Below are 23,936 nucleotides of genomic sequence, written 5' to 3'. Positions count from 1 at the left end.
GATAATTCTTTCTACAGAGGTTTATAGAAGTTGATTTAAATCTCATTTAGAGGGACCTACATTTTATATGTTTGCATTAATAACCAGTAAATCAGGATTTTAATGTGTAACTTAGGACTTTTAGAGTTTTACTGGCTTCTTTCACTTACCTGTTTCTCACTCTGTGCTATAAATTACTTTTCACATTTTCACAACTGATGACTATCAAATATGCCTCTATTCCATTTTCTATCTTCCTAATTCTTGTTAATTGTTTAAATGGAGGGGGGGGAATGAAGTGAAAATAATTCACATTAATTGCTTTTGCAAATTCTCTTTTAATTATGATGCTAGTAACTATGTAATTAGTGATGTTTAATATAGCCTTAGTAAAACATATATACCGATTGTCATATCATCCTATTGCATTTCCCCAAGTTCTAATTATGTCCCCACCTATGGCTGAAGAGGCTGTGTACTGGAAAACTCTGGGTGACATAATTCACACAGACTGTGATGCGAATGATACCTCCTGGAGTTCTGCACAAAGGAGTATGTACCAGAGTCGCAGTAAATATGTACTTAACATTGGTTAATATTAATAACTTAAGAGTAGCTGTAGTGGTATGGGTTGGTCTTATTTCAGGGGGGTCTAGCTTCTCAGTCTGCAAAGTGATAAGCCTGTATACATGAATTATTATTCATTTCCCTAGAAACTTCACATCTTAAAATACATATGTAATATATACATGCAATATAATCAATAAATCATTTAAACGTACATCTTTGAAAATGTAATCTAGTTCATATAATTCTTCTTTAAGCTAGTAAATAATTTGGGGCATAGGAATCTGGAGTTATATCATAAGAAACTTAGCTCTATATAAACACACATGCAAACACATGCAAACATACACACTCAAACTAGGAAAGCAATGAAACCTCTAACTATGAACATATGAATGCAATTGAATTAAAGAATAAATATAGCAAAAACAATTATTTCTTCACTGTTTTGTCTAGGAAGTGATTATACTTAGGAAAGATAAGCTGGCAGGTACATTGCAGTTAGAGAATTCTATAGACGTTCTTGCAGTCATAGTAGTCACAGTGATTACTATCTCTGAGGCTTTGTTCCTGAGACCTGCAGGAATGACTTTGGTAAAATCAGGATATAGGCCTACTCATCTTTCCTTTCTGTTTTGAAAGGGCTCAGTTCTTTGGTCTTGCCTTCTGCTTACCTGTGGAACTCATTTTGACAAGCTACCTGGATTTTTTCCTTAAAGTGAATCTGCATTTTTAAAATGTCTGCACTTTTTCTCTTAAAATTTTATTTTTTCTGTGTTTCACTCTCTCATGACCTTCTAAGCAACCTGTCCTTGTAAACCAGACCTCTTTGTGGTCTAAAGTGAATTAATATGATAGCCATCTGAGCTAGGTGCTGGTTAATCTTCCTGGGTACCCTATGCTCCCAGTTCCATTCTCAGTCCTTCTCGGCCCTACTCTCTGCCCCAGAAGCCAGACCTTTGCAGACTGCATCACCCTGGTCTCTTGGCCAGCTGGCATTGGCAGGAAATTGGAAGGCAGGAGGAGGGAGAGTTGGCCATGTTTTTTCCCTGCTCCTTCACTGCACCAGCCTGTGTTTCTGGCAGTAGCTGTGTCTTTCATGATTACGCTCTCACTAGGCAGTCTTGCTTTCATAACCTGACTCACGTTGGGTTCCAGTAAAACCGTTTCATTTCCTTTCCTTATTCCTTAGCCCTAAGTAGATGATGCCAGAGTCTGGGTCCTTCACCAGCTCTTGTTTCCTCAGCCTTGATCCAGTTGTCTCCTCTTAAAAGTTCGCTACTCAGTCTCCTGTATTTACATATAACTTATGAATTTCTCAATTATAGCATTCCAGTTTGGCTTTCATTGTAGTTAATTGTGTATGAGTCTGTCTGCCCTACTAAACAGTAAGGACATGAATCATGTCTCATTCAACTTTTTTTTCGGTAAATTATTCAATAAATTGTTTTTATTGTTATTCCTTCCCTGGAACAAAATAATCTGCATTTTTATTTTTTTTAAAAATCAAAGTATAACATATATATGGGAAAGTACATAAATGCACTTATCTTAAATAGGCAGCTCAAAAATTCATCCTTGAATCCTAGTACCTAGCAGACTACTGACATGTAGTAGAAACAGACATATAGTAGAAACTCAGTATATGCTTGTTGAAGCATATACTGAGTTTCTACTATAAGTCCCAGAGCCACCTTAATGGTATTTTCAGGATTCATTGTAGTATTTTAAGGGATAATTATAGATTTTCTGAGTTCAAGGCAGAAATCACTCACTTTGGGTTCTCTCTAAGCCAAGTTCACCCTGTTTGTGCTCATTGCTTGAAAGGAAATGAAGCACTTGTGGTCCCATTCGTCTTTGTGCTTCCTCCCTCTGCCAAGCTCCATTTGGTGCCTTATTGTCCCACAGGTTGCTTATTTGAGTCTTTTGAATTAAGAGTTTAGAACAGAAGGTCCATCTGCTCTGCATGAATATTAAATTATCATAAGACTTTGTGTAAGGAGAATTTACCCTTGTGTTTTTTACAGTGTTTCCTTTCCCCTCTGTTTTAAGAAAGACTTGGTGCATCACTTTTTTTCTTCAGCATACCCTTAGACTTAAATAGGCTGCAGTTATCAAGTCATATAATAGGCTTAGAAACCTTTGAATGGCAGGTCCTACGTAGAAGTAAGATTTTATTTATTCTCATTATCTTATGAAATGTAGTACTTATTAAGTATAATTGAACACACAATATTCCAAATCTTATTTTGAGGTTACAGGATCACATAAGAAGAAAAGCATACTGAAAAATTATGTGTTGGAGAGATATATTTTATAATTAATCAGGTTCATTAAATGTGCAGGCCATTTTAATGCATAATATGACAGTATGCAACTGATAAATTTGTGATTCATTTTGAATATTCATGAGTGAGCAAGCTTCAGCCAGTTAAATAATATAATTTATGCAATTAAGTTGTATTCTTTTGCAGCATACTCTAAAATTTTAAAATCAATTTGCCAGTTATATATATGATGTAGTGAAATTTGTTAATAAAAGCTGAGTAAGGAGATCAGTTGAAGGATGACATTTTAAAAATGTGCATGCTATCCATTATTTAAATATGCAGCTTTTAAACAATCAGTTAATTTTTCAGTGAAGGTGAAAGTTAGGTTACACCTTAAATATGAGTATTTGTACAATCATATATATACTTAATATTATTAATAAAAAGTATGTCTAATTTCTTTATTATAAATTATTGTATGTAACTTGATATTTAAAAGGTAATGGGAATATACATATTCTGAAGAGGAAGAACCTTCAAATTCTTATAGCTAAATTAAAAGGACATATGCACATCTATTTTGTAAAATCCATTCAGTTAAAATTGAAAACTGGATTTAGTGAATAGGGCTAACAAACTGTTTGAGTCTTTTCCTGTCAGATGATTACTTCCACTGACCTTTTGAAATAATTAGCTTGGAGTGATATAGGTGTTATGGGGCTTCAAAGCATCTATAATATCGAGTAACCTTTCAAAGAAAAACAGTACAAAATTATGAAAACAAAAGTAATTCAGAATCTTAGGAAGGATCTAAGCCAAAGACAGATACTGAAGATTAAGCTTCCTTAGCTTCAGGGTAAATTTGTCTCTGTTTAGATGATGAGTCAACATGGATAGTGTGAGACTTTATTTCAAAACAAACAATTTCCCTTGGCTAGGTGTTTGTGTAAATTGTAAATATTTTAAAGGTTTCAAAAAGTATTTGATACTTTCTATGCATTTTCACTAATTAAAAATGTTTTTCCCATCAAAGCTGAAGTTATGTTTTAAATTTTTATTTAATTGTGATGAAAACAAGGCAGGCCCAGATTAAGACCTTTCGAATCCTAAATAGGGTGCCATATTTGTACTTATAAATAAAATAATACTAACATGGAATTATAAATCAATAATACTAATCCATAAAATATAAAACTTACATGTATGTGCTGAAATGAATATAGCTTTTTTTCTAATTTTGTTTTAAAATTCTGTGATGGTATATTAAAAATGAACTTTTCTCCTATTTGTGTTGCCCCTGATTTGTAGCTGCCCAAAGCACCACTTAATAAGGTCCTAAGTAGGACATCATCTAGCAGGCAAATAACCGGCAGCTTGTCAGAACTCCTTTTTCTACTTCTGACTTGCCATTATTGCCCCTCATCCTTTCTGCACTTAATGGGCATGATAATAACTTGAGCCTGCATGTGCCTTATGCTAGATTAAATTTAGGTTCGTAGTTACTTAAAAACTTTGAAAAGGTATGAGAACATGTAAAATATTGTTGCATAAAAATTTGAACATTTCTAAGCTATTTTTTTTAAAGAAAAATAAAAACAAAAATATATATATGTATTTTTTTTATTTCAAAGCAATATGCCAATTTCAAGGGCGAACCTACTTTGAAGGAGAAAGAAATACGGTCTATTCCTCTTCTGGAGTATGTGTTCTCTATGAGTGCAAGGTAAGGAAACTTTTCATGAGTTTTTCAAAAATATTTCAGTTATATAAACACAGTAAATGTTTTTTTTTTTTTTTAACATCTCACCCTTGTAATACCTTTAAAACATCTAAGGCAAAGAAAAATTTAAGATCCTAATTATAGTTCAAATGTATAGAATTTCTCATTATTTTTGCAAACATATAAATAAAAATGCTCTTTCATCAAATTAAAGTTTTATGAAGTTGTTTTATATTTTCCAAATTCAAATCAACCCCTCGTTTACTGTTGTGAAGAAAATGTTGATATAGAATCAGCCCATTGTTTCTCATGGTTTTGACCCATATGAGAAATAACACTCAGTTCGACTAAAAATAAAACATAAAAATTACTTAATAAAAATTACTTCTAGGGTGGAGATGAGACTAATATTGATCTTAATCCTTTTGGGAGGAATATTTTATATGGGGAATTCTTTATTAATTTATCACCTTGGTTTCTTAAAGTATGCTCTGAAGTAAATGTGATTCTTTTGAACTCTTCTTCTTGACCTACTAATTGAAAAACTAAATGTTTCCTAGCACTTCTTATACTTGACTTTTATAGACTATAATGTTATATTTCCTGACCATAATGTTATATTTCAAACCATATTCTGTCTGAAAGAAACTGTCTACATGTAAAGTTTTTGCTTTAGCGTTCCATTACCATTTCATTCTTAATTTTCTCCTTAAATGCCTCCCATACATGGATTTTAGATGATTTAGTATGTATAGATTATGTAGAATATTAGGATAAGTGATTTACTCTGCTGGCACCACCGATAAACTGTGAGCATTTGTATGAATATTAAGTGTTGAGGAAAGGAAAATTCTAAGAATTTTGCCAAGATAAATTGAATATGAAAAAAGCCAGCTACACGCTTTATGCATCTTAAGTTGGAAGACCTTTGGGATAAGCAAAGAGGAGATGTAAAGAGGCAAGGCTGTGACAGATTTGATTTCTAGAACATGGAAGCTCTAATTTCTTCAAGCCCATTATAGAGTATTGTAGCTGCTTCTTTGGCTTTAAATCGGCTTTCCTATGATATAGGTTACCATCTTAAAAATAAGGGAGCTGAGGCATAGGAACATTATTAACAGGAATTGCTGAACTGTGTTTCAAGATGGGTCTTTTTCTATCAGCATTCCTATACCAATACTGTTTTGAGTGGAGTAGGCTCCACTATAGATATATGAGTATTGGGAGACTTAGAGGGAGAACGAGTGACTCCATATTGAGAAAACGGAATCAGAGAAAATTTACTTCAAGGGAAGTAGATAACTTTTGTCAGCTGTTTTCTAATGGTAAACTCTAAATTTAAAAATCTTGAGGGTGTTTGAAGTTTATCTGTCCAGTGCATGCGTGCGTGCGTGTGTGTGTGTGTGTGTGTGTGTGTGTTCCTTTCATTTGACCAGTGTGTTCCATAATACTAATAATCGTCCTTTAGACATTTACTGGAGTAGTTGCCTATCTGATTTTAAAATAGCTATACAATTCTTTTATTTTAAATTGGTTTAGTAAGAAGTCTATATAGACAACTTTGTGGGTACTTAGTAAATATTGAGTGAATGAACAAAATGTTACTTTCTATTTACTCAAAAAAAGGCACCATTTCTTACCCTCTAATGCTGTGCTGTCCAATAGAAATATGATGCAAGTCACAAATGTAATTTTTATTGGGCTAAATTTTTTACCTGATATATCCAAAATATTATTATTTTAACATGTAATCATTATAAATTTTAATGAAATATTTTATATTCTTTTTTCATAGTGTCTTTAAAATCTTTTGTGTATTATGTATTTACAGTGTTCAAGAGCTACATCAAGCTAATATTGATTATATAGCACAGATTATTATAAGTTTTGTAGTTCTTGACTAAATTCTTGACAGTAGGGACTTCCATTGTTTTTTCTCCCTTCAGGCCCCTTAGGTTCTGTATTTACTCCTTCACATAATTAACAGCTCTCTTATGCTTCCATTTTCTGGGCTACAATTCCAGTCCTTCTTTGTTCCTTTTTTATCAGTTATGTGGCCTTGAAAATATGTCCTGGGAGTCTATGACTTGAATAGTAACACAGCCAAACACTGTGGTTCTGAAAATAAGAACCAGAATGGGTATTACTGTCAAGCCAAAGGAAGACTAGCATTTGACTCTACTATATATACATCTCTTGCCACTTTCTTGATAAGAGATTATGATGATTTGGAGAAGGTCTTTTTCATAAATAAACCAGGAAGAGGGAGATGTTGAAAGGAGTACTTCATGAAAACAGTTCTTATAGACATGATATCTAAAACTCTAAGCTATTCAGCCATATTAAATGAAATGACATAAATCCTGCCCTCATTTCCCTTATAGTTTTGTTGGGAAATCCTCAATTTTTTTTTTTCCAGACTCACCTGTGAAAATCTGTAACAGTTTAGAAAATTTTGAAATGAGAATGTTTAAAAAGCTCAGTTTTCATTTTTTGTTTTTTCATTGAGCTGTTCATCTAATTTAAGCTGTATCTTTGCCACAGTTGTCATTTGGATGTGCAAATGTGTTGTAAAACTAACAGAATTTTTCAAAATTACCCAGATGTTTGGCAAATTGTAGACATAGCTACAATATCCATTATAAAGTGCTGCTTGTCTATTTTAAAGGCTTTTCAGTTGTGCTTTTATGTCATTTCATGAATGAGCTTGGGACCTGTACAGAGGTTCTGAGGATGGAAATTTTAGTCTCATGTTAGAAGAGCCTTCTCAGATGGTAGATCTGGAAACTTCTTAATTAAGTCCTAATTGAGAAGTTTGAAGCATTTATTTTCTCTTGTCTCACAGGACCAGACTATGAAGCTGGTTGAGAGCTCAGGCTGTCCAGCTTTGGATTGTCCAGAGTCTCATCAGATTACCTTGTCTCATAGCTGTTGCAAAGTTTGTAAAGGTAAGACTTTTTTCTAAAGTCAGAGTTATATGTGTGAGTCATTTTATGAGGCTAGTTCAACTGAGATGAACTCGAAATTTTTATAAGCAAGTTATTTTCAAAGATGAGTAGTATTTCCTTAAATGCTTTCCTGATTTGGCACACAGTAGGTAGACATGAAGTATTTATTGTAGTTATTGAATTAAAATTGAAATGCTCCCATGTGTTTCTGCTAGGCTTCTTGTCTCAAGCTCTGGATCTCTAAGCCTCTCTGTGTACTGGTTCTGAGTCAGCACGACACTGCTGAAGAAATTCACAAAACAGTGCTGACTTATTTTTATTAGTTTTTGTTCGTTTGTTTGCTTTTTATTTCCCTTCAGTTTGTTTTTATAATTGACTTAGCATAATTACCATTTTGATTACTTTAGATCCTTCTCATTTCCACTCTCTTCACTCATAGGCCTCTATACTACTGAGAAAAGAGAGGCCATCAGACATGCATTGCTTGTTTTGTGTTGCCTCTGTGATGATAGGCCTAGGACCAATAATTAAAAAGGATTCAGATTTTTAGTTTAATAATAACAATAAAAAAAACAGTAACATCTGAGCTTTTTTGAAATGCAGTGGGACTCCTCAGGAGGCAGAGAGTTCTCCATCACTAATGATTTTTACACTTAGTATTTTATTATAGATTTGAAGATTGATTATATGAAACTTTTTATGATCCCTGCTAGTTATGAAATTATATATGTATTCCTGTATTATCTTGAAATTATATGTTTGTGAATCCATCTCCTTCACTGGACAAAGGCAAGGCTGGGTCTTTATATTCATCTCTATATCCTTAATACATAGTATGACACCTGGATATAGTAGGTACTCATAACTCGTATAGTTGATAGTGTATAACAAACTGTCCTAAATGAGCTACTAGCACTCATTTGAATAATGGCCTTTATGTTAATGCAAAGCAAAACTTGATAGAAAAAAGTAAGGAAAAGAAACTTTATAAAACATATACCATTTTATTTCTTTTTAACTTAATTTATTCAAAGTAGACATAAGATACTCTGCTCTCATTTTTAGCATGGTGGTGCAGTGTTTTTATTTTTCTTTTTAGCTCCTTCTTCCATTCATTCAGTTATGAGTTATAAAATCTCAGTTCTGCGAAAGAGAATTTTGGGAATTTCAAAATGGCTTAAAACTTGTTCGGCCTTTCAAGGAGTTTTTAGAATATTTCTCAGAAATTAAGAAACACTGCTAAAAATAGACAAACAAGAAGGGCCATTAGATTTTTTATCCCCACAGTGCCTGAGCCAGTGCCTTGTACAGCGCATGTGTGGAATTTGATATGAATCAAGAATACTCATTCTAGTCATATGATTTGGGAACTGGACTTCCAATCAGCAGCATAACTAGAATATCTTTGGCAGCCACAGGTAGTCTATTTCTCAGGCTTAAATGTGCATGTACATAACCAAGGGATGTTATTAAAATAAAAATTGTGATCCAGTATGTCTGGGGTCAAGCCCAAGAATCTGCATTTCTAATAAGCTCCCAGATTATGCTGATACTACTGATCAGTGTCGCTGTATTATGAACTTTCCCAAAGCTCAGTGGCTTAAAACAACAACCATTTTATTATATATTAATATTGTGGTTGAGGAATTCGGACAGATTTTAACCAGATGATTCTTTTCCACTTGATATTAACTGGGATAACTCAGCTAGAAGCTGGACTGGGCTGGAAGATTCAAGATGGCCTCACTATATGCTGGGCATCTTTGTAGGCATGATGGGAAGGATGGGAATAGCTAGAACTCTTTCCTGCTCCGCACAATCTCTGACTTCTCCCTGTGGTCTCTGGCAGGCTAATAGACTTCTTAAATGGTGGCTCTGGGCTTGTAAAGACTAGGTCTGGAACTGACGCATCATCACTTCTACCATGTTTCACTGGTCAAAGCAGTCACAGGACAGCCCAGATTCAAGGGGAGGGGAAATAGACCCCACCATGAGAGAAGAAGTGTTAAAATTTTGTGGCCATATGTCATCTGCTAATAATGTCCTGGAGCTACTCAGAGATTAGAGAGGTGAATAAAATAGAAGTTAGATTTGTCTAGGAAAAAGTTTGGGTAAGAAACTGAGATAGAGCCTTTCAGATGTCATGAGAAGCCCTGATTACATTCATTTCTTTTTAAAAAATGCAAATTAGGAAAGGGAAACAAGCAAGTTAGGAAATGGAAAAGTTAGCCACAAAAATTGTTATATTTAAATTGTTTATAGTTTTAAAAATTAATGTATTTACACAGCACACTTAAAATACAATGACAGAATACACTGTGACCTATACCTCTTCCACCTGAGATTCTTATGTAATTGATATGAAGTTAAGTCTTAGTATCACCATTAAAAAAAACGAAACCCCAGTTAAATTCTTTTATGCAGCCAAAATTAAGAACCACTGGCTTAGATAATACTGGAACTGAAATTGGACAAGTTGGCCCTTCTTGAAACATTTAACACCATTTTTAATTAAGATTGTTTCAATTTCTGACTTCAAACGTATAAACAAGTGAGTTCTCTTGGCATTCTCTGACTTTTAAACTATAAAAAGTCAAGTTCTCTAGCCTTAAATTTTGGGTCAACCTCTACACATATGTTGTGACAAATTATTTATAATAAAATTGGCCTCCGATTTCCAGGCCTGTCTGCTAAAGATGCTGTGCTTATATTTGAGAAAGTAAGTTGTTCAATAAGAGTTAGTAAATATTCCCTGAAGGCAGAGCATGAGATTAAAGTGTTGACCTTTCCAATAGAGGCTCAGCCAGTGGTTGGAAACCAAGCTGAGCACTGAAATAAAGAGCTAAATCTCTAGGCACCAAATCAAATTCAACCAAGGCTGTTTTCTAGGTACCCTGCAGCTGGCTATCTTCTGTAGTAGCATCTCTGAATCAGTGTAGTAGGAATGTTCTTTTTACTTTCAAGGAAGCTTAGAACGAATTAAAACATGACATAGACTCAGTGATAGAGTGAGGAGTCTGACTTAAAGGTACAGAAATGATGTGATATAGTTTTCATAACTGCAGCTCTTCCCATTTTCCTTCTTATCCCTTGGTAACCCCTTTTTCTGCTAGAGGTACCGCCAAGTCCTATTTACTGGATGCCCCACTATAATTTAGCATTTACTTCATTGTGCTTTATAATTATAAGTAGTAGGGGCATTGAAATGCAGAAGGCTGAGTGAGTGTAGATTGTTCTCTTCCAACTTCTGGATAACTCATAGTTTCCCATGTTATTCAATATATCTTTATGATTCTTATTTTCTGTATATCACTAATAACATTATTTAGTTAATTTTTTATATCTACTGTTAGTCAACTCATTTTTTAAAATTTTGTTTAATTCCTAAACTATGGTATCCATAAAATAATGGAATTATTCATTATTAGATTCATGTATTTCTTATACACATTAAAAAGAAACCCATTGCTATTAGTACTTTTGAAAAATGTTCATGCATGCATATAAATCACGTTTTGGAAAAAATCAGAATTATCCATCATCTTGCAAATAATACCTGAATAAATTAGTAATCTTTTAGGTGTAAGTGATAGAACACCTAATCCAACTGACTTAAGCAAAAAAATGGATCATATGGCCTCAGTAAGCAGCTGGATTCGGATTGCAGTCCTGCCCCTTTGCCTTTGTCTTTCAGTTTGTCTCTTCTGTGGTGACTTTATTTTCATGCTTTATGTGTTTTTGGTAAACCCTTGACATTCTTATGATCACATCATTATGCTACTCAAGTTGGTGGAAGTAAAAGCTCAATATCCTCATGAGCTGAACAAAAGACCCAGAATTGAGTATCATTTGTCTCTGTTAGACTGATCTGGATCACAGGCCCAGACCAATGGAATGCCTTATCTTCAGGGGCAGTCAAGTGCATTTCCCTGTAAGCACGTGGGCTGACGTTAGGGGTGAATGTTCATCCAGAGTATGACTAGATTGGCTTTATTTTCCAAAAAGGAAGAATAGATGCACTTAGGCAAAACCAACAAATACTTACCTCAAAATTAGTGTTTTCTCTTTCTCCTGGGTTTTATGTATTACCTTTATGTATATTGCTCTTACTCATAATCTTTTGTATCCATATTTCCCTACTTATCCAGTTATGTAAAAATATATATTAATATTTTATAAAACTACTAATAGAAGATACAGAACTAATTTTGAAAAGTAAATTTGGAAAGCAAATTTGGAAAGCTCACAAAAGGAATAGAAAATTGGGTATCCCTGAGGTGAAAATCCAAAGGAGGAAATGAAAGAAAGGCTAGATTGTATTAGATCATTGATCTATCTTTAATTAATGTTTGAGTTTTCTTCTATGATAGGTATCTCAACATATTTGGTTTGTAACTTATTAGTTGTACTCTAATTGTTTTAGTTATTAACAAATACTATATTATTATACTTGTACATACATGATTTCATTTGAACCTTACATTTTGTGAGATAGATATTACCCTAATTTTACAGATGAGAAAAACTAAGGGTTTAAAAAGGTTAATTAACTAACACAAGTAATTTACATAGCCTTTAAGTGGTATAGATCAGATGTAAATCCAGGTCTTCCAGACCCAAAAGCCAAATGCATATGATTAGAAACACAACTATGAAGGTAATAGGACTATGATACTCTGATTTTTTGAAGTTATTCACTGTAGATTGGAAACAACCCACTTTAATGGAGTCTGAATTTATACTTGTCAGTAGTAAACCTTTTGACTCTGGCATTTTGTCTCAAAGCAGTAAAACAACCAATAGATTTAGTCAACTTATTTGTTGAGAGAATAAATGAAAATAGTTGTCTGACATTGTAAGAGTAAATTAGACTTTTATTGATGAAATTTTCAGTTTTCAAGTCTCTGGATTAATAGAAAAAAATTTTTGATAAGAAGTAAAGCACTTCCTAACCGAACGTAAACCAATGAAAGCAGGATCACACTGAAATCTAAGAGTTGGAATATTCTTGCAGCAATGAGATACTGCATGGTGAGCATGTACACAGTATTTGATGCTGAGGTGTGGAGTCTCACCACTACTTAGGCAAAACTGGAAATGGATTTTAATAAAGGCGGCATATGGCATAGACAGTGATGGCAGAGATTGGGCAAAGTCTGAAAATGGAAGAAGAGACAATGCAGCAAAGTGAAAAATTGAAAGATAGTTTTGAAAAATATAGTTATGAGAGAAAAATAAAAATGCATCAGGAACAGTACCTGTTTTTCAGTCACAGTCTTTTAAAAGTTCTTTGAAACTTCAACAGGTAAAATTACAGAGATTTAGCACTGTGTATCTTAAGGAATGGGTCAATTTTCTTTTAGTAATTTGTTTAAGTTTAGAATAAATATGAACTGATATTTTGGAGCCTTTTCATTTTAGGTTGATGATGCACTGAGCTCTTGAGATAGAGAATGAAGATGACTTTTTAGCTGAAATTATTCCCCCTCAGGCATTGTAAAAAGGCAATGGAATACATTTTAACAAATTAGCTGCTTAAAAGAAGGAAATAAAAAGACCCTAGGAAAAACATGATTTCCTCTTAAGAATGAACTTTTTACTTCTAAATGTTCAGAATTTAGATTGTGAAGTATCTTGTCAAGAAAAATTATGTTGTCAAGTGATGTAAATGCTATTATCCACTATATACAGTAGTACCCACTTCTCCTTGATTTCAGTAACCCATGGCCAGCTGTAGTCCAAAAATATTAAATGGAAAATTCCAGAAATAAATAATTCATAAATTTTAAATTGCACACTATTCTGAGTAGCAGAATGAACTCTCGCTCCATCCTTCTCTGTCCCACCCAGGACACAAATCAGTCCTCTGTCCAGCATGTGTACTTTGTATTACACTACCAGTCTGTTAGTCACTGAGAAGCCATCTCGGTTCAGATTAACTCTTGGTATCGTAGTGCTTGTGTTCAAGTAATCCTTATTTTACTTAAGAATGCCCCCAAATCCATTCACATAACTTTTGTTACTATATATTGTTATAACTGTACTATTTTATTATTGCCGTTAAACTCATACTGTGCCTAATTTATAAATTAAACTTTATCACAGGTGTGTATGTATGTATAAGAAAGAACATAGTATACATAGGGTTTGGTACTATGTGAAGTTTCAGGCATCTAATGGGGGTCTTGGAACATATCCCCTGAGGATAACGGGGAGCTAATGTATTTTTCTGATCTTCATATACTTCTGTTCTATTTTTTTATTTCTGTAGAAATGAATAATTCATTTGATTTCTTTTCTATTTCTTTTTAAAGCCATCATTGCATTTTGAGAGCATCGCCTTTCTTAAGGTTTAAGTTGTGCAAAGAATATGTTACTACATATTGTAGTTGCATTTCATGTTTTAATTCTGGGGTGATATTCAAAATATTAATTCAAAATATTAATTATGAGTACCAACCAACCAGTGGACACCATCCACTGTGCTGTACCAGATACACCTACTTACTGGCTGTGGTATAGCTCAGTCCACCCTTTTACTGAATCACAGTATTCTGTGGTAATTTGATTATAAATAAGATGAACCAGTTTAGAACCTCCATCTTCATGAGTTGCTCAAGTAAGTCTTTTCTTGGTTATAAGCAGATGAGTTTATTCTAGCTACATCAAATATATTCTTCTATTCTTTTCTTTTATACATGGACTGAAATGATAATTCATTAGACAATGAAGAACTAGACAGATAATGTGCATCAGGCAATTTAAAAATTGTTTGAATGATGTATAATCATGTAATTTCCATTAAATATGGATTCCAGCATTCAAGTTTTTCATTTCAGAATCTTAGATAATCTTTGAACAAGGGATTCACACGGTAAAAAGAAATCCTGAGAAATTACGCAGGATTGGTGTCACTGTTTATAAAATGTTCCATTTTTCTTTCCTCTCATAAAGACTCTGGAATCTGTGGGATCTTTGTAATTCAAAAAAATATTCTTTTGAGTGGACATACTTTGCTTTGCAAATTTCCAGAGAAAATTAGATTGAAGTTATGTAATTTCCATTTTTAAACACGTTTTGAACTTGAACTTTTTTTTTTTTTTTAAAGGATGCCAGGCTGTCTATTTCATTTCTTAAATACACAATGTGCACATTTCATCTGGCTTGGTTTCTATTACCCACAGTCATTAATAATGTTCAACCGCTAGTTTTCAGGTCACTTTCTCACTGTGTTATCTTCTGTATTATAATTTTTCATTTTGGACTCCAAGACTCTTCCCTTGTTTCAGACTGTTATTAGAATGTTAGAGACTAGATGGCACTTGTAAAGTCAGAACAAGACAAAGAATTAACTTTCAGTAGGAATTAATTGAGTTTACACATAAAGAAATACTTTTAGTACATATAGCATATAGTTCTGTAAACATTGGATAAAGATAGCAATTTAAAAAATCATTTAGGAAAAAATGGGTTCTAAATCAAAGAAAGATGTTAAGTAGACAAAGTTTATTTGCTTGTCATAGTTCATTTACCTTAATAAGCTCCTTTTTTCTTGTAGGTTATGACTTTTGTTCTGAAAGGAATAACTGCATGGACAATTCTGTCTGCAGAAATCTGAATGACAGGGCCGTTTGTAGCTGTCGAGATGGTTTTAGGGCTCTTCGAGAGGACAATGCCTACTGTGAAGGTAATCCTTGTAATGATGTGTAGTTCAGCTGTATAAATTTCCTAGGATTACTGCATGCAAAATTTATTAATTTCCCAGGTTGTCAAGTTGATGGGCCCATTAAAAGCAGTGAATTTAATTTGAAGCATATTAATCAGCTAAAAATAATTATCTTTCAAATTAAAGTTTTTCAGCTATCTGCGATATGTCAGACTAATAAGTTAATATGGCTGGTTTCTTGAATTAGAACAATACTCCCACTGTGAAATTGCTTTTTTTTTTCATAATTAGATATTCAGATAGTTCGCATATTGACATGATTACTGTGGCTTGCAGTTAGAATTGCAGTCAGATTTTTCCAGACAGTGTTGTGTAACAAAGGCAATCAATTAACAAGAAGATAAAGTGCCCACTGCTATTTTTGTTTGCTAGGGTAAGTAATCTCAGTAGCTGTATTCATGCTCTGTGGTATTTAGTAAATAGCTCCACTGGAGTAAATGGTATCCTAGTTATTCTTTTTAATCTAACTAATATTTAAAGTAGTTTATTCTCTCATGGAAATAGTCCAAATACAGTGAGGAGGCCCTTGGCATTCATAAATACTGTGACTTTAATTATTCATGAAGATCCTAGAAGTCCATGAAATGTAGTAACTTATAATTTTCCTGAACCATAGATTTGAGTCATTCTCAGGAATTGTGTGACTAGCTAGTGGATCTTACAAATAAGAACACTAATGTGGTGGTGTTTGGGATTTGAAGAATTCTAGACTTACCTTTTTCAAACATCAGGAATGTATCATTGGTACCGAGAGACAGAAAACCTCCAAGGTATAAACAAGTGGTCTAAGTTTAGTTACACAGTGATTTATTGGCCCTCAGGAAACCAATTTCTGTGGTTTCACTTAGCTTTTTAAAGATTTTTTTCTGATTTAAAAATTAGTATTAATTTTTTAAATTGACATTTTCCCAAAGTATTTCTTTAAATGCTTCTGATTCAGTTCTGAAGAGACCATTCCATTTTTGCCGAAGGAAGGGTTTATGGCTCCCATTCCGCATTCATAATGCAGATTTATGTAAAATTCTTCCCTTTGAAAGACTTTATAAGAAATGGACTTAAATTTAGTTAGTAAAATAATGTATTTTTCATTATAATATTTAAGATCTCTAATATGTAATAAGCCCCACTCATATTGTTAATGTGATACCTTCTTTTGAATCTTAATTTTATGATAATTATTTTGAGCTGCTGCTTTTGTTCTTGTTAAGTATACTCACTCATGTAATAAATATTTAGTAAGCACTTACTTACTGTATACCAAGTACTTTTTAGACACTGAGTAGTAAATGGTGAATAAGACTAATAAGCTTCCTGTGCTCAGGAGCTTACGTTCTGGAGGAGACAGAGAATGCGTGGGTAACCTTAGAAACAGAGAAGGCAGTTTTAGGTAGTAATAAATAATAGAACAAAAACAAAAAAGGATGATGTGATAGAGATTGATTGTGGATTAATTTAGACGGGATGGTCAGGGAAAGCCTCTGGACCCAGACGGGGGAGGGTTGACCTTTTTCTTGAGAATTGATAATAAGGAAACAGCATAGAAAGATCTGGAACAGCATTTCAACCTGAAGGAATAGCAAGCATAAAGACCCTAAGTGGGAACTAGAACTTAGTTGTTCTAGAAACAGAAAGAAGGATAATGTGGTGGTGCAGACACGTCAGAAGAGATGTAGTTGGAGAATTAGGCAGGGTACAGATAATGTAGCGAGGCATGTAAGGATTTTAAGTTTGTCTTGAGTAAGGGAATGACATATTCAGATTTGTATTGTAAAGGATAGCTCTGGGTGTAATATGTTAGATGAACTATAGGGTTGGACGTGATAAAGAGAACAGAATTGTAAACAAAAAGACCATTTGAAAAGTTATTATAATAGTCTAGTCAAATATATTGGTGGTCTGGAATAAGAAAGTGATAAAGGTGGTAAAGAGGAGGAAGCATGTTCATGGTATATTTTGAAAGTAGAGCCAACGATACTTGTAGATAGTTTATTGTGGAGGAGAACTGAAGAGGGGTCAGGGGAGTCAAGGTTTGGAGTTTGAGCAACATACAGATGGTGTTGCCATTTATTGAGATAGTAAAGAGTTCAAGAGAAGAGGGCAGAGATTTATATTACTCAACAACATAACCATTGAACATGGTTTAATCTCAAAGATGAGATAACTGTTTTTATCTACAGGTTTATTTTCAGTACAAATTAGCAGCTCTCTTTCCCACACTCAATGGGTCATACTGAAAAATGGTTTTGTAAATTTCTTTATGTTATTTATTTTTCATTTAAAGATGTAATCTTCAAAAGTTAAGAAAATGATGGAAAAACTTGTTATATAGATCTCGAATTTTTATATACGTGAAGACTTCTAATATTATATCTTTTGTTATTCATGTTAACAGGTTTTACAGTATTCTGATCAAATTTGGCTTTCCTTTTCATTTTGTTATTGTTGCTAACTTTAAGGATGTTTTGACTTCTTAGAAGCAACATTTAAAAAAAATTTGTGCTGTTGTACATGTTATCTATTACCTGGTCTTATGGAATTCTGGTCGTCTAAGAAATTAGACTTGTCATTATATGTAAAAATAAGCTAGTGATAATCTGTAAAGTAATATAAATTTTATTTACTAAATCTATTTGGTTGTTTTTATGATATGGATGTAATTCAGACTATTGATTTTTACTGTAGTTTACTGAGTCAGAGTTAAAATGGCACTGGTAAAATGTTGAAGTTCATTTATTCATTTGGCAAGTATTTATTGAATACCTACATTATTCAAGTCTAGGCTAGAGGTGAAACGGTAAATAAGATATACATGACTGATAATTCCCAGGCAAGAAATAAACATAATAAGATAATAAACAGATCATTACACAAAAGAGCATTTAATTGCCCTTGTGTCAAATGCCCTGAAAGAGAAATAGGTTAACAGGGGGTCTTATCTGGATGAGTGGTGGTGCTTGAAGAAAAGAGGTATTTTTTCTTGATATCTGAAGATTAAGTAAAATCAGCTAGGCACATATGTAAGGGTTGGAAAGAAGGGAATTTCCTAGGTGGAAGAATCAGAATGTCTAAAGGCCTCCAGGTGGAAAGAAGTACTTTCTAAGAAAAGAAGGAAGACAGAGAGCAAGGAAGACATGCCCGATAATGGGAAGCAGGGCTTTGAAGGGCATGATGAAGACTAAAGTTTTCACTAAGAGCAAGGGGAAGCCAATGAGAGGTTTTACGAGGAGGAGTGCCACGATCACATTTGTTAAGGCAGAGATGGTGGTGGTGTCCTACGCGCCAAAGAGTTCTAGCAAAGCACTAGAAGTTAGGCAAGGGGTATGGAACAGCTTGCTCCTTACAGCCCTCTGAAGGAGCCAACTCTTCCACACCTCGATTTCAGACTGTTAACCTACAGAACTGTGAGACAATTTCTGTTGCTTAAGCCACCAGTTTGTGGTACTCTCTTCTGATAGCCCTAGCAAACTAATACAATCTGCCAGAAACACCTTTTGCTTTTTGGTCTAACTGTCCATGATTTAATTATCCTTCTAGACTGCTTAATTTTTATTTTTATTTTTATGAGATTTTCTTGATGAATTAAATGCACATAGATTTAATTTCTCAAATCTAAATTTTATCTGCCTGAAGAATTCGTACCGTATTCAATACTGATTTATATTCAATTGTCCAGTTGTAACATACTTAATTAAATGCTGTGTTATTTATTAAGGGATTCATATATATGAGTCTGTATGTGTTTCTCCTACCTGTAAGTATCTTGTGGTCATAGGCTGTTTATTTTCCTTGAATTCTCCCAAACTTCTAAAATAGAGACAGACAAGTAGAGTTTAAGAAATACTTGTGTATTGATGGTTTGAAATGCTTAGACATGCTGAATAGATGGGCACTTTTAGGCTACTTCATCACTAAAGAATTATTCAGGACAAGCATTGAACTTATTAAATTGTGTTGATATTGCATAAGAAAGTCTAATTGTCATATTGATTTTTATAACCAAAAAGAGATTTAGTTGTTTTGAATTGGTATGTATTGGCCTTAAAAATTATTTTGAGTAGTGCAAGAAAAGAAATTTATTCATTTATAACAGTCATTATTTGTTAAATTATGTGTGTACTGATAAATGGTATGCAAATTAAAAAGACTACAAATCCCAGAAATTTTTACATCTCCACTGTTGCTTTTACTAAATACTCTTGTTTTTACTTAAGATTTGAATTATGTCTACATTTACAAACCAGCTAGAATATCCAGTGTCTGGCATGTAAAAGGTGCTTAATAAATGCTGGCTGAATGTGGAGATTAGAATCTTAATAAACATTTTGTTTAACACCTGCTATGTGCCAGGCACAGCGCACCTTCAAATGTAAATTATAAATTATCATATTTAGATATTCAGTTCAAACGTATTTTCTTTCCTTTTCCGACCCATCATATCAAAAGAAACACTGTCTCCTCCCATCCCATTTCTGTCTTTTCAGTGCAGTCCTTTAGCTAATGATATCTTTTCTACCTTTATTCTTGTTCTTTGTTTCAGGAGATTCTAGCCCCTGTACAAAGTAATGTGAATTTAACTCTTAATGGAAATATGTAATTTTTCTATTTTCCTATTTTTTCCTTCTTTCCTGCTATTGTTTATCTATAAGGCTATATATATATATATATATATATATATACTTTTTTTTTTAAAAAACCCACCAACTACTAATAACCATGCGGTTCTTTGGCAACACTTAAAATGCCTTGTACATACAACATCTTATTTCATCCAGCAGTCCTGTGGTGCAGGCTTTATTATAATCTCCTGTTTTGGAGAGCTTGGAAATCAAATGATTTGCCTAAAATAATTTACCCAGACAGCAAACAGTAAACTCAGGGTTCAAATTCATGTCATCTATCTTTAATTCAGTGTTTTTTTAATCTTTACTACTTTTAATTTACTTATTAAACACCTAATCTAATTCTTATTTTTTAAATTAAAGTAGCATGTAGATTTTTTCTTTAGAAAATGTTTTTTAAAGCAATTAACTGGCTTTAAAAATTGAATGTTTCTGAAAAGGGAAAAAAAATCTCTAGCCTATCCAGAAAGCAGCTCATTAGCATTACAGACCATGGTTAATAACTTACACAGGAGGACAACAGGAAAACAAACTATCTTTCCTAATTGTCCTTCCCTTCCTTCCTTTTCTCACTTAGTCATTGCTTCCTTTTTTCCTCCCTCCCTCCCTTCCTCCCTCCCTCCCTTCCTCCCTTCCTCTCTTCCTCCTTTCCTCCCTCCCTCCCTCTCTCCCTTCCTTCCTTCCTTCCTTCCTTCCTTCCTTCCTTCTCAGCTGCTTGCCTCTTCACAACAAATTAATTTAGTGATGAATTCCTGACATAACCAGTATCTGCATATCATTAACTACAGAATATAGGACTAATCTGAGAGGATTTGTTTAGGAGTAGATGAGTGATAGCCTCACAGAATTGCTCCAAGAGATATGAAGGGTAAGATGTAGAATGAGCTCAATTTTCCGATTGTAAACCCAGCATACAAGTCCCCAGTGGAGCTAATGGGAGGCCTGCTTAATCAGAGTAGGGATAAATAACCAGAGGACTGAGCCCTGTGGGATTAATTAGGGATTTCTAGCAGACACTGTAGCTTTCAAAATATGGTTAATGATGCACTCTCTGTGCTGTGTTATGATAGAGTTTCTTAAATAAAAAAAAAAAAATCCAAGGATATTGTATTAATGAGGATTCTCCAGAAAAAAACAGAAGCAATCGGACATACAGCAGTCCTCTCTTATCTGCAGTTTCACTTTCTGTGGTTTCAGTTACCCACAGTCAACCGTGGTTTGAATATATTAAATGAAATATTCCAGCAATAAACAATTTATGCATTTTAAATTGTGCACTATTCTGAGTAACGTGATGAAATCTCACATTGTCCACCTGATCCCATCCTGGACACAAATCATTTGTTTATCCAGTACCTGCCCATTAGTCACTTAGTACCCTTCTTGGTTATCAGATCTACTGTCACAGTATCAAAGTATTTGGGATCAGATAACCTTTATTTTACCTAATAATAGCCCCAAAGTACAAGAGGAGCTATAAAGTACATTCTTTAAGTGAAAAGGTAAAAGTTCTTGGCATAATAAGGAAAGAAAGAAATTGTATGCTGAGTTTGCCAAGAATAAATTTTTATCTGCAAAATTGCCTAATTTGTAAGTTAAATTTTATCATAGGTGTGTATGTATAAGGAAAAAATCATAGTATATATAGGGTTTGCTACTATCTATGGTTTCAGGTGGGGACTACTGAGTGTAAATAAATAGATATAGATAGATGGGGAGGGATTATAAGGAATTGGTTTATGTAATTACGGAGGCTGAGAAGTCCCAAAAAATGCTGTCAGCAAGCTGGAGGCCCAGGAGAGCCGATGGTGATGATGTAGTTTCAGTTAAGTCCAAGGGCCTGAGAATCAAGAGAGCAGATGGTATAAATTTCCAGTCCAAGGGTAGAAGACCAATGTCCTAGCTAATTAGTTTGGCAGGTAAAGTTTTTCTTTACTCAGCACTTTTGTTCTATTCAGGTCTTTGATTGATTGGATGAGGCTCACTCACATTAGGCCTGGCAATCTGCTTCACTCAGTCTACCAATTTAAATGTTAACCTCATCCAGAAGCACCCTTACAGACATACTCGTAATAATGTCTGGCTAAATGCCTGGTCATCTTATGGCCTAGTCAACCGTTATAGTTATAAATTAAGAAAAAAAAAGAAGAGCAAAAGCATTTCTGATGTTTCCAAATATATATTGGCTTTTTAATGTCATCATCTATCCATCCAACCAAGTGAAAAAGTTATAATATAAAAGGGTTTTCAGAATTAATAATGATATATGAAAACATTGAAGTATTTTTTAGGCACCAAGGAACATCTATTTAACATGTTTACAATGCTGAGAAAATGTTTGTTTTGTTTTATGAAAATCATACCTTCTCTAATTGAGGAGCTTTGATGCGAAAGTTCTGAAAATCCTTATCAAGTGATGCAGACAAATTTGAACTTGTATTAGCAGTTCTTCTGGGCTCGTTCATTATTTACTCTCTGTGATACTTAAGCTTTCTCTGACTCAAAAACAATTTCCATTCATTTGTAACCTTGAACACTATTAAGATATACAAATCAGAGAAAAATGGCATTATTTTTTTCTTTGAAGTTAAGGTCTCCTCTGATTTGAAAGAAGGACTTTAAATTTTTAAAATCAAACCTAATAAAGATGAAACTTCTCTGAATTTTTTCTTAGGCATAGTTTTTCATGCAGAGGAAGTTGAAGAAGTAGTCAAGGCGACCCATCTACTATTCTTTTGAAGCAAAACACCATAGTTGTATGACTTTTATGGTCAGCTGATTTCCCCCTCCTTACCAAAAAATACACTTCTATAGAAAATACTCATAAGTCTATTGGAGTTCATGAACACTTTGGATGCTGTATAGAGAAGAAATCATAAATCAGTCATAATTAATGATATATCTATGTATTAAATAGGATTAAGAACAAGCACTTTTCTCTGAGGTGAATCTATAGACTCTACTTGGGATTTTGATTTATGATTGGCTTCCATCATTAGATTTCATATAAAGAATCTGTGTTCAGCATTCATTTATTAACAGTATTTCTTGAGCATATACTATGCCAGGCCTTTAGTGGGTGCTGGTCATATAGCTGTGAGCAAAACCCATTAAGCACCTGCTCTCAGGGAGCTAACTTTCTAGTGGAAGTAACATTTAAAATCTGTGCTCATTTTCCAAATGCAGATGGAAATGAGAATTCTGATTAATGTTTTTGTGCTTTGTTAAAATAAGTAGTCCTGGTCTTTATACACTTTCGGCAGTTTTTTAAGATCTTACTATTCAATATGCTGGTCCAAGGCCCAGCAATTTAAGTCATCACCTGGGGGCTGGTTAGAAATGCGGAGTCTCATACTTTATCTCAGACCTACTGAATCAGAATCTGCTTGTTAACAAGATCTCCAGGTGATTCCTATGCATAGGAAAATTTGAAGAATACTGGTTTAAGACACAGAGTTTATTAATTTATCATCTTAATGATTTGGTAGCTATCCAATGTTTTTCAGTTACAAGCTCAACTGGAGAGGAATTTTAGTGTTCACCATCTCGGTTTATTTTCATCAGGATACAATTTGGTTTCTTCAATGTGATTTTTTACGGTGCGATTCAAAGTGCCTCAAAATCACTGAGGAGTTTGTTAAAAATGCATATTCTGAGATTCAACTTTAATTCTGCTTAGGTAAGTTAGTGTTGGGTCTCAAAAATCTGCATTTTTACAAGCCTCACAGCTGATTATGCATATTAAAATTTGAAAAGAACCATTCTAATAATCTATATTGATATCCTTCTAAAAATAAATTTTCAAAAATTGTTATTATATTTTAGTCTTTAGTTAATGTGCTGCCTAGAAAGATGAATTGTTGAGTCTTGTGTGGTCATATATTCCTGTGTGTCGCAGTGGTATTACTTTAAACCAGGGTTTCTCACTTGGCACTATTGACATTTAAGACTAAATAATTCTTTGTTGTGTGTTTTGTGCTGTCCTGTGTATTTATGATGTTTAGCATCATCCCTGGCCTCTACCCCACTAGATGCCTGAAGCACACCTGTGTCAATACTCCCACTCCTAGTTGTGATAAGCAAAAATGTCTCCAGACATTGTCAAAT

The 23,936-nt window shown here is 33.7% G+C and overlaps 1 protein-coding gene across 3 annotated transcripts in view; it reads left to right on the top strand.

Annotated features, from left to right (window-relative positions):
- The window catches only part of NELL2 (neural EGFL like 2), a 298,065-nt gene that overhangs the window by 129,566 nt on the left and 144,563 nt on the right, over positions 1–23,936 (top strand). For all 3 annotated transcript variants that reach the window (XM_011368178.1, XM_011368179.1, XM_011368180.1), the window contains 3 exons: positions 4,448–4,539; positions 7,382–7,484; positions 15,043–15,171. In XM_011368178.1, the coding sequence (XP_011366480.1) occupies positions 4,448–4,539; positions 7,382–7,484; positions 15,043–15,171 (324 nt within the window). The remainder of the gene's footprint in view (positions 1–4,447; positions 4,540–7,381; positions 7,485–15,042; positions 15,172–23,936) is intronic.

The sequence above is a fragment of the Pteropus vampyrus genome, unplaced genomic scaffold (assembly GCF_000151845.1).
Source record: "Pteropus vampyrus isolate Shadow unplaced genomic scaffold, Pvam_2.0 Scaffold140, whole genome shotgun sequence".
NCBI lineage: Eukaryota > Metazoa > Chordata > Mammalia > Chiroptera > Pteropodidae > Pteropus > Pteropus vampyrus.
Note: the sequence above shows the minus strand (reverse complement) of the source record. Positions and strands in the feature narration are given on the sequence as shown.